Genomic DNA, 14,873 nt, shown 5'->3' with positions numbered 1-14,873 from the left:
GGCTTTTCCGTCTCCTTTTTGTCTTTGTCTTCTGTTTGAAAGCAGCTAAAATACTGTATAATTACAAAACAAAATTCTCCTGCTATAAAATGACATTATCCTTCAGAGGGTCTGAGTCTGCTGTGTGCTCAGCTCCCCTGGGATGCTCTGAGTTCTTTCAACTTGAGCATCTTCACTGGGAGCTGGGGATGTGCAGGATGTCCTAGAGCTAAAGCGGATCTGACATTAATGAGAGGCTGTCATGTAATAATTGTGCTTTGTTGTCACTGTTTGTTGATTGCTGCCTTTGTGGGGAAATGCTGTATTTTTTTGTTTGTAGGTTTTAGGTTCATTTCTAACTGAAATGCTTTGCCCAGTTAATTTCACCAGGCTTAAAATGTGGCACTTGTAGTTCAACAAATGTAATAAAGGTCAAGAAGCTTCTGTATGATTTAAACAACAAGCCAGAACGGAGAGCAAAGTTCACATTGCACTGTTAAGTGGAAAATCAAAGTTAAATACATTCATTTACCTGTGATGCCTGGATGGCAGTACAAGACTTTCTAGTTGTTGTTGACTGTAGGGTATAAAAGTGACATAGGACTGAAAGCCTTCATTATTCCTCCCAATTATTGCCTGTCTTGAGAAATCCACTTCCAGTGCTAATGAGTACATTTCCAGTTCAGTGCTATGAAAATACATTCATGCCTGTGAGCTAAGAGAATCTAACACCTAAGATGTAAATTTTGCTGTTATGATGACCACTGCTGTTGTCTAGAAGATGAATTGGTGAGATCTGAGGAAGTGCCATACCAAAGGGTGTTAAACAGAGAATGCCCATCTTAACTGAACAATGTGTATGAACAGTGATGTGAATAATCCTTAACTTTCATTAGTTCCTAAGCTATAGCAACATAAATGAACAATTCTTGATGTCTCAGTCCATATTCCTGCTCCAGACCACGACTCTCACGTGAACATTGGGGGGGATCAGGTTATTTGAAATGTGACTGAATTTTCTCTGGTGCCTTAACACAGCACCAGTTGACAAAGCACCCAGAGAATAATCAAACTGTGAATCATTAATTTTGGGGGAGGAGGGAAGAGCCAATGGCATGGCACAGAGCAGGGAGGTGTGTCACCTGTACCACCTGCCCTCTCAGCCTGACAGCCCTGGTGCCAAAGCCAGAGGACAGTCTGTCCTCTTGGAGATCCCCCTGGAGTGGTGGCACATTGGAATCGTGCAGCACCTTGATTTCCTGCACCCTTTCTTTTACCTCCCTTTCCTCACACCTCTCCAGTTTGCCTTGCCTTTCCTCCTCCTATTTCCTCAGCAGCTATGACCAGCCTGAAGGAAATCTGTCGTGGCCTTCCTCTAAACCCCCTGCCTGAAAACAAAGGTCGGAGAAAAGGAATACCCCACGCACCCGTGAGAACACCCAATCTCACTGCTCAGGAGAAAAAGGTAATGTGGGCTTTCACAGGGCCTCATTTCTCTTCCTTTCAGATAAAGGCAGCTTGGGGCAGCAAACCTGATTGCCTCAAATGCTTTTCTGAATGGGAAGCTAGCTTTGTGTCAAATATATTTCCTTGGTGTTATAATTCACTCTGTAGTGGGACAAAGGACTGGAAGCTCTTCTCTTCTTTTCTTCCTCCCCCAGAACAATTGAGTTGATATGAGGGAGATCTTGTGCTCAGCACCTTCCATGACTTTAAATGGCTAAACAAGAAGCATTAGACTTCAATGCTGTCAATCCAGCATTGTTTCTCAGAGGTGGAGTTCAGAATGCTGTTGCAAAACCATTGTATATGTATGTGAGTGAAAGCTAACCCCTCCAATACAATAAACATCAAAGGTGATGAATCAGCATCATGATAGCAACTACACATCTGTATATTTACATAAAAACCCAAAGATTACTTATTTTATACAGAAATCTGGGCATGAATTTCAGGTGAGTGTAGGGAGTTAATTATTTGTCTTTAGTTGCGTAATTATTTTCCTGTCTCTTTTTGTTTAAATAGTCTTCGTACACACCAAAGTAATCGTTGCATTATTTCATGTTCAAGACTAAAAAAATCAGCAGCAGAAAATAATGGCAAATGGGTGGAGATGCTTAGGAATTTGTGTGGGAGAGGACAAGGTGGGTTCCTTAGCTTGGAAGTCTGTGCTTCATCACACATAACATCACTTACACTGAGACATTCTGGTCAGAGCACAGAAGTTCCTTCCCCAATAACAGCTTGCACACAACTTCCTTGCCTTCGTGGGAGTTCCCCACTGGCATCAGCAGTCAAATTCTTTCAAAGTCACTTCCACAAACAGAGGAGAGTCTAGTCAAGGGGTAGAAAGAGGAACAGCTGTGAGATATCCAAAGAGGATTTACTTCAGTGTCAGGAGCATTCATGGCTGAAGCATCCTGTCTGTGCCTGGGACAGTTCAGACCCATGGAAATGTGGTTAGTAAATGTGCAGAAGTGCTGTGGTGATGGCTGTGAAGATAAAGGAGTGGGGAGCGAGTTTCAAGGCATGTCAGAACATTGCCAATCATCTCTGTTTTATTCCTTGCCTTTCCTAAACCCCTTTTCCCCAGAAGTGTGATATAGCAGAAAGGAGTCCCAATTTCAGGAGATGGTGTCTCTCAAGAAGATGCCAAACCTTTCTCTCTAACCTGTGGAGGAGAAGGCAATGACAAGGTCTTCCCTCCCTATTTAGAAACTGGAATAGTTTCCTGCCTCCTTAAGGTTTGGAGCAGTAGACTGATTTTCTGCCCCCAGCTGACTGTGTAACATCCATCTCTCATCTCTCCATTTTACCTACTGCATGTGATAAAAGGTCATGCTAGCTGGGTATTTCATTAGACTATTAGAGGTTTTAAAGCTTCCTTATGTTTTACTTTATGGTTAGTCCTCTACCTTAAACTCTTAAGAGAATTAGAGGCTCAGCTGGCATTTTTTTCATATCTGAAAAGTCAAATTTCTTTTTTTTAGAAGTGCTCCATGCTTAGAAAAGCATGTAGATGGAAGATTGTCTGTCTATAAGGTTTTTTTAAGTGATCTTGAGACAGGCTTCCAGATGTGGCTGACAGTGTGTAATGCTGAACATATTATAAGACTTGTCTTTATATATGGCTTCGTGTTCACTTTCTAATTGAAATATTCAGGGGAAGCTTTGACAGAAGTGAAGTTAATAATGCTCTGCTGATTTCCTCTGGATTTCTCCCTCTTTTCATATGCCTTCATTCCAGTTTTACTTGTTACAATAATAAACCTTACCACTGCCAATGTTTTATTTTCTTGGGCCTCCTTTTGTGGTTATAACAGAAATCCTGTAAGTGAGATTTATAACGAACTGTGTGTTTTGGGACTTGCTGAAGAAGTATCTAATTCTTCCTATCATACCAACTTTAATCTTCTTGGATAAATTGAGCCATATCTCAGAACTGATTCTGATTATATGTTTCCTGAATTCTCTTCCTTCAGCATTCTTTGCCTGAGGCCTGAAACAGCCACATCCTCCCTCTTTCCCTCCCTCCCCAGCTCAGGAAACCCTAGCTTTCTGTTTCTCAGCATCTGTATCTTTATGTAAATATGCCTCAAAGAAACTACCCTTAAAATCTAGGTGTGGTGTGTGCTTTGCAGAACAAGGATGTTGCATGCTTTGTACTCACTGACATTCCAATAAAGCTGGAGCAACTTGGAAAGAATGGGCGCTTTGTGTTGCTCAGGATCAGGAAAAATGGTATGGCTTTATCCAGACAGCAATTCCCTTATGGATCTTAGAGCCAAGTCATTTACAGTCCCAGCAGGATCCTCTCTCCCCTGATTGCAGTATCTTGTGTTTCTGGGGCAGCACTGAGGTCAGTAATGGGTCTTGATGACCCTGATGAGCTCTCCTGAGGTCTCCTCCCACACCCTCTGCCCATGGGCTCATTTAGGCTGAGGCCTGGGGTCAAGCTCAGCTATGCTGGAGCTGTCTTTGGTTGTGTTCAGGGTGTCCCCGTACTCAGCCATGGCTCTCCTGGGTCTGCTCTCCCTCCTGTGGGCTGACATCCCACCCTGAACCTGCCTGGGGATCCCTGTGCTCCATCTCTCCATGGTAACATCACCAGACCTGGTCCTGGACCTGCAGGTCAGCCTGATGACCAGGACTGCTGGTGGAAGCTGGCTGCCATCCCTGGGCTGCTCTGCTCTCCTCCCTCAGGTAGCACAAGGTGGGTGAGTGCCTGCCCTGGCTCTGCTTGGCTCCCTGTTCCTTGGGGGGCAGCTGGGAGCTCCTGCTTGGGCACATCTCAAGATGAGGAGCTGAAAACCAGAGCCTGAAAACTCATTCAGCACCTGAAGCTGTTCTTCAGCCTTCTGGTGGAGAAATGACCAGAATATTTGACCTTTATAATTTCTTTGCACATCCAGAAATGAGGCTACTTCAAAGTTCATATGTGGTTTGGGAAGGCTGATGCTCCTGTTTTGGGACATCTGGGTGATAAAGAACTTGGCCAAACTTTCACACCCATTTATGGCAATGACCAGTAAGAAATCTCCATGCTTACTTCCCAGCTGAGCTGATTGAAACTGGGACCTATCAGGCATAAAAGTAATAACAGAAAAAAAAATCTTACTTTCTTGCTTGTTCCACCAAAGATCCTGGGTCAATAGTCAGGCAGAAGATTACAGGTGGGAGGAAGGACCATCTCCACTGGAAAAGGGGCAGCACTAATAATGAAATTGCAGAGTTAAACCAGTCACTTCCTCTCCTTGTGCTTCCCTTTCCCTCAGTAAACAGGGACTGCAGCCCTCAATGCTTGAGTGTCTCCAGGGTCTTAAATTGGAAGTCCTGATGAACCATTTCAGAAAATGGAAATGAATGACATTCCTTTTGAAGAGGCTTCCTTCTGGCTCTTCAACAAACACCAATTAACAAACAGCCTGGTTTACTTGATTTCTCAAGAGAATACCCCAGCAAAGAAATTTACAGCTGATTGATTAGATTACATGTGCTATCTTGATTATATTTTAGCAGTGAGAGGTCTAAAGCTTGATTAAATAGCAGTAGAATCCTGTTATGATATAAAAATTCTAGGGAGTATATAAAAAAAGACACCTTAATAGTGATTCAAGCTCAAACACAAGAACCAAATGTTAGATGCAGCTGGCAGATTTAAGAGGAAGACTTTTCATTTGCTTACATTGCACAGGGTTGAATTAAATCAGTAACTCAGCAAATTCAGAGCTGATAATTTTTTAAAACAGCCTATGGAACTCAGGAGTATAGCTGCAAATAATATTTTTGACACCAGTGAACTCTGGATCTGCTTTTTCAGAGGAACTGAGCGTGTGCAGCTTAAGCTTCTGTCAATGGAAGTTATGAAAGGAAGAACACCTAAATATCAAATGCAAAAAAAATATTCAGAGTACAATGTGTCAGAGGTAAAAAAATCCTTCTAAAAGGCTAGGATAATGGTTTTTTATGGTGCTTTAATGAAATATATTGTCTTCCCACAAAAGCATAATGACCAGCTTATTTGAATTTCCTCCTTGAGTGTCTTTCTCAGTTTATTTCTCAATAATGAATATGTAAATTTTTCCTATTGCACATGGCCATTGTCCTTTCATAAAACAGTCAGGTTTCATCTAAGCAGTTTTGAGCACTCTGGCTGTTTTGTTGAGATATTGTTTCACAATATCTTACATTTTAATTCTTCTAATTTCAAGGCTATATTTTTTGCAGATAATTCACAGCTATTTGTTCCTTTCCAGCATTTTCCTGAAGCTTCTTCTTGCTTTGTCATTTATCCTGCAGTGAGACAGCAATCAAATATCACCTTTGTTCTGTTCAGCTAAACAAGCCATAGTCTTAATCCTCTTTTATAAGACCTCTATTGTCTGTGCAAGGTGCCTTTCCCACATTTCATCTAACATTCAGCTTCATGTTTCATTAATGTTTGCATCATCGAAATTCAGGCTTCTCATAATGTGTAACATTAATAGGATATAGGCTTAGTCTAAGTGAATTTATTTGAAAATCAAACCAGATTTTCCTTGCTTGAATTAAATGGTGAAGAACAATATTTGCCCATCAGTTTCATTTTAATGCAAATAATATATTGATCAGAGACTGTGGGTGATCCTTGTCATAATGGAAGCCTTATTGTTCTCAAAAGGTAACCAAAATACCAGTGTTTGCCTGTGGGTTTTAGGGGTGCAGGTGATTTTATTTTGCTTTAGAAATGTCTCAGATCTAGAACCCCCTGTGATGGCTGCTCAGCTCTGAGACTGACTTTGGAAATCCCTGTGTATTTTGTCATTGTGTGAATATAGGTGGGATTTTTGTGTTTATGAATAGCATGCAATTGAAAATTACTGCTTATCTAATTGGAGAAGAATAAAGTCGTATTAGAAGATGGAATTTGCATTTTATCATCTGGTAAATAGATTTCCCCCCCCCTCACCATTCTCTGTGTGGAATAGCAATTCTGATTTGTAGGATTTTGCTGGTCTGACCCTCAGGTGAATCAGCAGAACCTCACTGATCTTGGAGCTGTATGCGTGCTCAGGAGCAGGTGTGCCAACAAAAACCTCCCTCAGTACAAGACATTTTAGTTTTATTGTTCATTTTGCTGTGAGACCAGAGTGCTCAGAGGAAGGGGCTGAAGCTCCAACCATCACAGCCAGACCAAGGACAGGGTGAATAAGGAGTTTTGTTGCTGAGCTGAGGGTTTTGTGGAGTTTTTTAGCATTGCTTGCCAGGGTGGCTGGGGATGATAATTACACTGGATGTTTCTAGATGCCTTTGCTCTGGGTATCTGCACTACAGTTCCCCCTTCACCCCTCCAGGAGACACTTGCTTCCACAACAGAACTTAGGAGTCACAAAATCTCTGCTCAGCCCTCTCAAAAACTGAGCTGCTACCAGATTGGGAAGCAAACTTGATCCCTTTCTATCTTTTCCACAGCCATTCAAAAATCAGCCAAAGGAAGATATGAAATTCCATATGATTTGTGGAACTTTTAATCTAAAAGTCCTTTGGATGGTGTTGTCATTTGCCAGGGAGCTTATAAGATCTTTGCATGAAATTGGCTATTTAAAGATGACAAAATCTTTGTTCTCATTATGGTTTTAATCAAGTGAAACACAGAATACAGAGACATGCCTTAGCAGGCTGTTACTAAAGATAGTGATTTATTTATGGGCTCTTTCATCCAAAAGGACATATTGTACTTTGCAAACCATGGCTAATGTCTTTGAAGGCAATAGGGAGTGTGAGCCACGTAGTGTCATCTGCAGGATTTAGCTGACTGCCTACTAATCACTTTGGCTAATTTGGAAGTGATACATGTAACATCAATAAAATAATGTAACCCAACACCCTCTGCAATACATTAGGATGCTAAATGGAGTGAATCTGCAATAAAACTTAGCCCACAAACATCTTCATCTGGGAGAATGTCACATAACTCTGGACTAAGGTCCCGTTTTGAATGGGAAGTACAGTAGGATCTCCAGTGTCATGGAGTTAGGGACTTAGTTTTAAGGATTTCTAAACAACGTTTCCTTGATGGTTCAGTGAGAGAGAATTCATCCTTGTCTGATATTGATAAGATTGAGCACTACTTCCCAAATCCCCAAGGTCTGTCCAGGCAGATTTGGGGAGGCAGGTGGGAAGGGGGTGGTTACATGTTTACCCCAAGTGAATCCCCAAGGAAAGATGCAGGTAGAAACATTCAGCAGGGAAGCAGGGATGAAGCTCCCCTGGTGTGAGCTTAGCCTTTTGAATTGCATTGTCCTTGCAACAGCTTAGGCAGGCTTCCAGCTGGGTCTGGTCAAAGTTCAGGGCCACCCACTTACCTCCATTTGTCTTGTACCTCGTTTTTTCTTCCCTGTTTATTTTTGTGTGTTTTTTGGCAGCTGGCTCTGCGCAATGCCTTGCGTTATTTCCCACCTGAAATCCAAAAGAAGCTGGCGCTGGAATTTGCTGAAGAGCTCAGGCTGTATGGCCACATCTATATGTACAGATTCTGCCCAGATATTGAGATGAGGTGAGGACTGGGTGGTTCATGTTGTATTAGCTGCCATTTTCTTGCCAGCTTTCACCTGTGGAGCTGACCTTTAAATAGTGGCCTTGATGCATCCTAATTTTACTCTTGTAGAAGTTTTCGTAACATATTAATGAAGCTCATCTCCAGATAATTTGGATGTTCTGTGTACTGCAGTGATTTCATTTCCAGGGAGGGTTACTGTGTGTTTTGGGTTGCTCCATGGGACTGGGAGGGAAGCAGAGTGTTCCCTCTGGATGGGCTGTGGTGAGCCTGGGCAGTCTCACTGCTGGAGAGCTCAGTCAGCACAGGTGAGGGACTGAGCCTGGCTCTGTGTGTGGCTCAAACCCAGCTTTGCCCCACACAGGGATCCCAAATGCTCTGCCCCATGGCAGGGCTTGGTTTCCAGGGACCAGCCTTTACTCAGAGACCTCCAATGGCAACCCTGACAGGAAACTTGCAATAGTTCTGAGCTGGGCAAGTCAAGTCCCAGCTGAACCAAGGAGTAAGAGCAGGTGAGTGGCTGGTTGGTTGGGCATGCTCTCAGAGCAGAGGAAGCTCTCTGGGCTTGAAAAGTAAGGCACTACATTTTTTCCATTGGAACCTTTAGGTGACCCTGGTGTGTAATAAGCTGTGCCTGTTGGTCTTGGACCATCCCTTCATTCTAGAGCTGCTGGGTCTAATGTTTGTGAAGCAGAACAGATTTAGTGAGGGCTGCCAGGGGCTGGCTGCTTTTTTTAGACTGATTGATTCCTTTTTGCATCAGCAGGGGCCTGGTTAATGTCCATAGAGAAATCTGAATAAAGCAATAGAAAGCACTCTGATTTCCACAGACAACCATGTTTCTATGCTGTTCATATTAGCCTGGAGTGAGCTCTTGCAGAATTCAGCTAAGGAGTGGAGAAATAGAAGACTATCTGAAAGGTTTTTCAGAGCTGGACTTCAGAGGACCCTGTACTAAACTACAGATGGTGACACCTTCCAAGTGGGCTTGGATGAAACAGTCCAGCAGCTTGTTTCCATCACTGGCATCAGGGATTCTTTCATAACTTCAAGTATTTTTTATTTTGTGATCATTTCACTGATTGTTTTCTAATAGATTGTTGCAGTCTCTCAAAGAGAAAATGCCTTTTGATCTCTTTAGTCTGAGAGTATTTGATTTTTGTTTTGTATGTTCCAGGGACCATGGCTCCATTTAAGTCATGTTCCTATGCCAGAGCACTCAACTGATGTTGGGTTTCTTATGTTCTGAGCAATATTATCTGTAACTATCTCCTCTTGATGAATTGGTATCATTCCACAGAAATGCTCTTTTATCAAGATTAGAACAGCAGAAATCCCTAATAAAAAAAGCATAGTGGAAAAACTCAAAGGCTTTCCCTCCTGGTTTGGCAATGACTACAAGGCATTTGTTTTAATATCATGGTGTAAAAAGCCAGGATAAAGTGCATGGGATCATGGCAGGAGCCTATTTGCTGAATCTGTAGAATATGCATTCCAGATCTTGGCTCATGAGCTGGGCAGTGGACGTCCAATTATTTTTTTTTTGTTGTTGGCACACTTCAGCCTGACCTTTTCAGTGTAACTTGCCCTGCACAAAGCAAGTGTCCAGCTACTGGATATCTAAGGTCCAATAAAAGGAAGATCATTTAGAAACCACGCCAAAAGATCCCGTCCCTCTTTAGGAATTTTCAGCCTTGGTGTTGCTTACAAAAAAGGAAGGACTAAAACTCCTGATCAGTGGTTCTACTTCCTTCAGGTGTCATGCCTTAGAGGCCTCAGCACAATTGTACTAAAACCTGTGCAGACACACCAAGGGAACTGTCCCTGCCCTAAGCAGCTGCAGTATAAATCCAAGAGTAGAAGTTTTAGAGCAATTTGTTACACAAACAGATGGTGGAGGAGAAGATGACAGTGAGATGATCACAGCAGGTGCACTAAGGGCATCAGTGCCAGGACACCTGAGCTGGGATAACTTTGAGATTTTTTCCCATGTCTCACCTCTCAGCTTGTGGATGAAGTGCTTTGTAGTGGCCCATATTTCTCTTAAGTTGTTCAGTTTTTGAGAGTTTCTTGGAGTCTGAAACTCAAGCTGTTTTTTTCTTAGCTACAATCTTAAATAGCCGGGGTGGATGAGCCTGGAGGCAGCTTCCAGTGGTGCTGCTTTCCTTGGCACTGCAGGGCTTGGCTGCTTGGGCTGGCAACTGCTGCAGAGGCCACTTCCACCACCCCTGAAAAAAATGCAGTTAAAAAGCCATGAGCATTCTTGGCCACCACATTTATCAATTGTGATTAAATAATTCAGCAAATGATAAGCCAAATGCAATTTTTTGGTTTTGCTTAGTTCTGATAATAGCTAAAACCTGCTTTGCCTGTTAAGGTCCATATGTAACTTCAGAGCTGTGCTTTTTTTCCTTTACTCTTTCCCCCTGAATAAAACCTGCAACCCAGACATGTTTGAGTATCCTTGGCATGCAGATATATTTGTGTGGGGTGTGTTGTTCTGGTTGCTCTTGTGAGCTAGAGTTTTTCTTCTCAATTTTTGTGCCTACCCTTTCAGAGCATACCCCATAGGAGAATACCCTTGCAAGACCAAGTCAGCTGCTGCCATCATGCTGATGATCATGAATAATCTGGATCCCTCCGTGGCTCAGGTAAGGTAGAGCAAAAGGAATCTGGATTCATAGGCAGCAGCAAATTGGCAAAATACTTCCTGTATGTGTTCTCACATAAATACTGAAAAATTTAGACGTACAGGCACTGTATACAGGAGCTTGGTCACTGCCTGAAACACAGAGGTCAGCTCTTGCCACACTGCTTCTGTAATTTACATTGAAAAATTAGTGCTGATGCTTCCTGTGTCTCTGGAAGCTCATCCCAGCAACAGTGTTACAGTAACAAACATTTAATTTTGGAAAATAATATTAATTTTTTGTTCTCTAACTTACCACTTTCATAATGTTATTCCTGATTTCAAGAACATAGAGAATTGTGATGCAATAACCTCTAGAAAAGATTTATTACTGAGATGGCAAAAATATCTCAGAGATACAGTAAACGGTTTGAGAAAAGTTCTTGCCTTAATGTTGAATTGCCTTTTTTAGTTTCCTCAGGAGCTTGTCACTTATGGAGGAAATGGGCAGGTCTTCAGCAACTGGGCACAGGTAGGACATTGCTGGGTTTGCAATTTGCTTCACACAGCCAGTTTCACCCTCCCCCACACACATTCTGCTCAGGCACTTTGGGATAATTCTTGGCAGTTATTGCCTTAAAATACTCCAAAACATCCTGTTTGGACAGGGGAATGCTCAGTTCTGAGCTGCGTAGGTGGAGAGAGCTTTATTTAGTAAGGAGAGCACAGGCAGCCCAGCAGAAATCCATACATGACACCATAAACACACCAGGCTGTGCAGGATGATAAAAGGCCAGTTCTTTGTCTTTCTTTGATGCATATGGATGGGCCTGAGTATTTAGCACAGATCATTTTGAGTCTAAATCTAGGAAACAAAAAAAAAAGTATCCTTAATTTTTTTGTACTTTTGCAACATTTTTCACAAGTAGTGGAATAAAAAAAGGCTTTGGTTGAACAATGTGCAATTCTGAGTACTTTTCCAAGTAAATCAGCTTAGTTGTTAATATTTGTGCTAGCTGGCCAGTTCATGCTGCACAGAACTATGGACATTAGCCTTTATCTTCTAAGAATAATAGCAGGTAGTCAAAAGCCTCTCTAAAATCAGAGAATGTTTTAAATTGTGTTTGTATAATCTCTGTTCTCTTATACCATGGCAATGCTCACAATTTCTTTATTCTATGCATTAATTAATAAATGCCAGTTAACTATGGCCTGTTACCTCTGAGTGTTACAGCATTTCTGAGGTGAGCAGTGCCAGCAGTTTATATATTGGCCTTTATTGGCCTGACAATCCTTAGGCAGCTGCTGGACTGCAAGGTGAGGTAGAAGTGCTGCCAAAATCAGAAATATTCTTTTCTCTTGTTCTCATCCAAGCCAGTCCTATGACTTGCAGTTGTTTCACAGCAGAGCAAACAAAACCTTTTCATTTTTGTTTACTTAGAGTAGCAATCACATGAATGATTACCACAGAACATTTTATTCTGTTTGTAGCTTGAAAATTTATTCTGTTTGTAGCTTGTAGCATTAAAAAATTTAAAAATTCTAGCATTGCAAAACTCACAGTAAAAAGGTTCAGTTTGGTTTATATCATCCATGTAGACCTGTGCTTTCTTCTGGATAATTTCAAATGAAAGAACTGTGTCCAGATCTAACTTTACAGGTCTTCCTCCTTGCTAGTTATGCCTTTCAATGCCAAAAGACCCATTCATCTTGCAGCTTCTAGTTTTATTAGGATGTTTTTCCCACACTGCTAGGGAATTGAGAGTTCAGCACCTGTTCTGTCCTATGACATGAATTCAATTATTCAACATTTTTCATAAAACAAACCATAAAAAGCAAGACAGTAACATGACTAAATCTTTTCTGTTCAACTGAACCTGCAGCTTGGGGAATTTGGTGTGTTAGAAGGGACTGGCCTCAAATCTGTACCATTTTCAATTCTGATCACAGCCTCAGAGCTTAAGTGCCTATGTTTATTTGTCACTGATACTGCTGCCTCTTTGATCAGCAATTCTGGGGGGTGTTTTCCCCTCAAAATTTTGTGTCCCTACAGAAACTATAGTTTCAAGTAATTTTTGAATCCCGATATTGCATGGGGAAGATTCTCACAGGCCTAGTTAACATATATTTGAAGTCCTGTGGAGTTTAATGGTCTTTGTCATAGACAATGATGGATTAAAGTTAAATTTAAAGTCAAATTAGATGGTCCAAGTGTACATTTTGGCATTAATCAAGAGCAACTCTTGAATTATGCAGACAAAGCTGAAATACATTTGTGTACTCCAGGATGCATCCTGGATTTTCTTCTGTGTTCACAATGAAAGCTGTTGGTTTTTCCCTTGAGAAGAAAAGCTATTTAATTTTGAAGTGCACATTATAAAAACCATTTATTGCACTAGAAAATGCTGCATTTCAGATTAGGATCAACAATAAGCATGAGTATTTAATCACTTCTATAGGGAAAATTCTGCAGTTTGGCCTTGGAAGGATTGCCAGAAAAGTGCCAAATACAAGTGGTTAATCTCAAGATAAAATTAGAATGGCTTTAAAAGTGAAGGATATCTGGGGTTTGTACTGGAGAAATTATTCTGGAACTTATTCAGACTTTTGTTAGTTGATGATTTGTGTTTCCTGGTGACTGATATCCCCTAAAGGACTTCACTGAAAGCAAGAATGTGTTGAGAGCTCTGTTATTCCATATGTGAATGCACCTCGTTATCTCTATTGCTGCCTTCGTTCTCCAAGATGAGCAGCTTCACAAAAACCAGGAAATGTAAGATGCAAAGTCCCTCTTTTCCTTGTTTTTCACTTCAGTTCTGGCTGGTAATGCAGTATTTGTCAGAGATGACAGAAGAGCAGACACTGGTGATGTACAGTGGGCATCCCCTGGGGCTCTTCCCCAGCCACCAGCGCGCTCCTCGTTTAGTCATTACCAATGGCATGGTAGGTATTAGCATCTTGCTCCCCCTTATTCTGTTTCATTCTCAAGTGTTGGCTGAGTTAAAATATGATTTATGCTGTCTGAATTTACTGCAACACACAGGAGAATCTGTGGTCCAAATTCTGCAGCACTTTTTTCCAGCACAGCTGCTGTCCCCTCACGTGTGCTGATCTGCAGTGATGGAGGGAACAACCTTCTCCTCATTAGAAAACCTCAGTTCTGACTGAGTCTGAGACACTTCCTTGTCCCAGTCAGTTCATCTGGGCTCACTCTGGAAGATTTCAAAGCCCTCAGTAAGCAAACATGATTATTAATCAGAGGCTCAGATATCTGGACTGCTTTGCTGGGAAGGCAAGGTGGCCAAGTGGAAATACTGTTCATGGCCAGTCTTTTGAGCCATTCACTCTCCATTCCCCTGCAGGTTAGTTTTGTGGCTGGGGAACTGCTCTCCTTAAAACTTGTGTGGCAGTCACAGTGCAAGGAACACTGGACACGTTTTTTTTCTAACACTAGAATACATGAAATAAAACACCTGGATTACTCCTCCTGTTTCTACTGTTTTTCTGTGTATAGTTATAGAAATAGTTAAAGAAGTTCAGGCTGTTTAAAAGACCTGCTTAAATGTCTAATTTGCTTATGTGGATTTTATTTTGGTTGTTTTCTCAGGTTATTCCCAACTATTCCTCCAGAGATGAATATGAGAAGATGTTTGCTTTGGGTGTAACAATGTAAGAAGATAACTCACTATTAAAATATATCAAATACTTGACTAAAATATAATTCAGACACCAAGCAGTGGCTGGTGAAAAATTTCTAATGCAGATGCATTTCAACTGTGCTGCATAAAGTACTGATGCTGCAGAGCATTAATGCACACTTAAATGGAATTACTTCAGAGTTTGAGTTATGTTCAGCCACATATATAAGGCTGTAATTGAGGTCTGTTAGGAATTAATATTATGTTTATGTGTGAGACTTGGCAGAACAATGGCCTGAAGCCTTAATCATTACCCACTCAAAGCACTTGCTAGTTCTCATTTTCAGTGGTTGTTTTGCAGTCTATGGAAAACACAAGTTATAAAACATTCTTTCATGCTAAAAGAAACTTTGAAGCAGAAAGTGATAATTTTTTAATGATTTTTGCATACTCTTCTACTGTTGTTGAGCACAAGATTATCATTCTTTTGTGGACCAAGGAAAGGATAAATCAAAACAGCCAATGAGCTGTCCCACTTCTCTGGGAATTTACTATGAATTAGGTCAACCATTCTCATCTCCAAGCTCCCACA

At 41.4% G+C, this 14,873-nt stretch overlaps 1 protein-coding gene across 3 annotated transcripts in view; it reads left to right on the top strand.

The window, feature by feature from the left end:
• Positions 1–14,873, top strand: part of UROC1 (urocanate hydratase 1) — a 39,795-nt gene that overhangs the window by 1,548 nt on the left and 23,374 nt on the right. The window contains exons 2-7 of one of the 3 annotated variants that reach the window (XM_064432741.1): positions 1,317–1,444; positions 7,884–8,014; positions 10,572–10,665; positions 11,116–11,175; positions 13,458–13,586; positions 14,251–14,312. In XM_064432741.1, the coding sequence (XP_064288811.1) occupies positions 1,319–1,444; positions 7,884–8,014; positions 10,572–10,665; positions 11,116–11,175; positions 13,458–13,586; positions 14,251–14,312 (602 nt within the window). In that variant the 5' untranslated portion in view covers positions 1,317–1,318. Of the gene's footprint in view, positions 1–1,135; positions 1,445–4,125; positions 4,193–7,883; positions 8,015–10,571; positions 10,666–11,115; positions 11,176–13,457; positions 13,587–14,250; positions 14,313–14,873 lie in introns of those variants that run through there. The other 2 variants (XM_064432740.1, XM_064432742.1) reach the window with 2 other exon arrangements.

This window comes from Passer domesticus, chromosome 9, assembly GCF_036417665.1.
Source record: "Passer domesticus isolate bPasDom1 chromosome 9, bPasDom1.hap1, whole genome shotgun sequence".
In the NCBI taxonomy this organism is placed as follows: domain Eukaryota; kingdom Metazoa; phylum Chordata; class Aves; order Passeriformes; family Passeridae; genus Passer; species Passer domesticus.
This window is presented reverse-complemented; position numbering and strand designations above follow the sequence as displayed.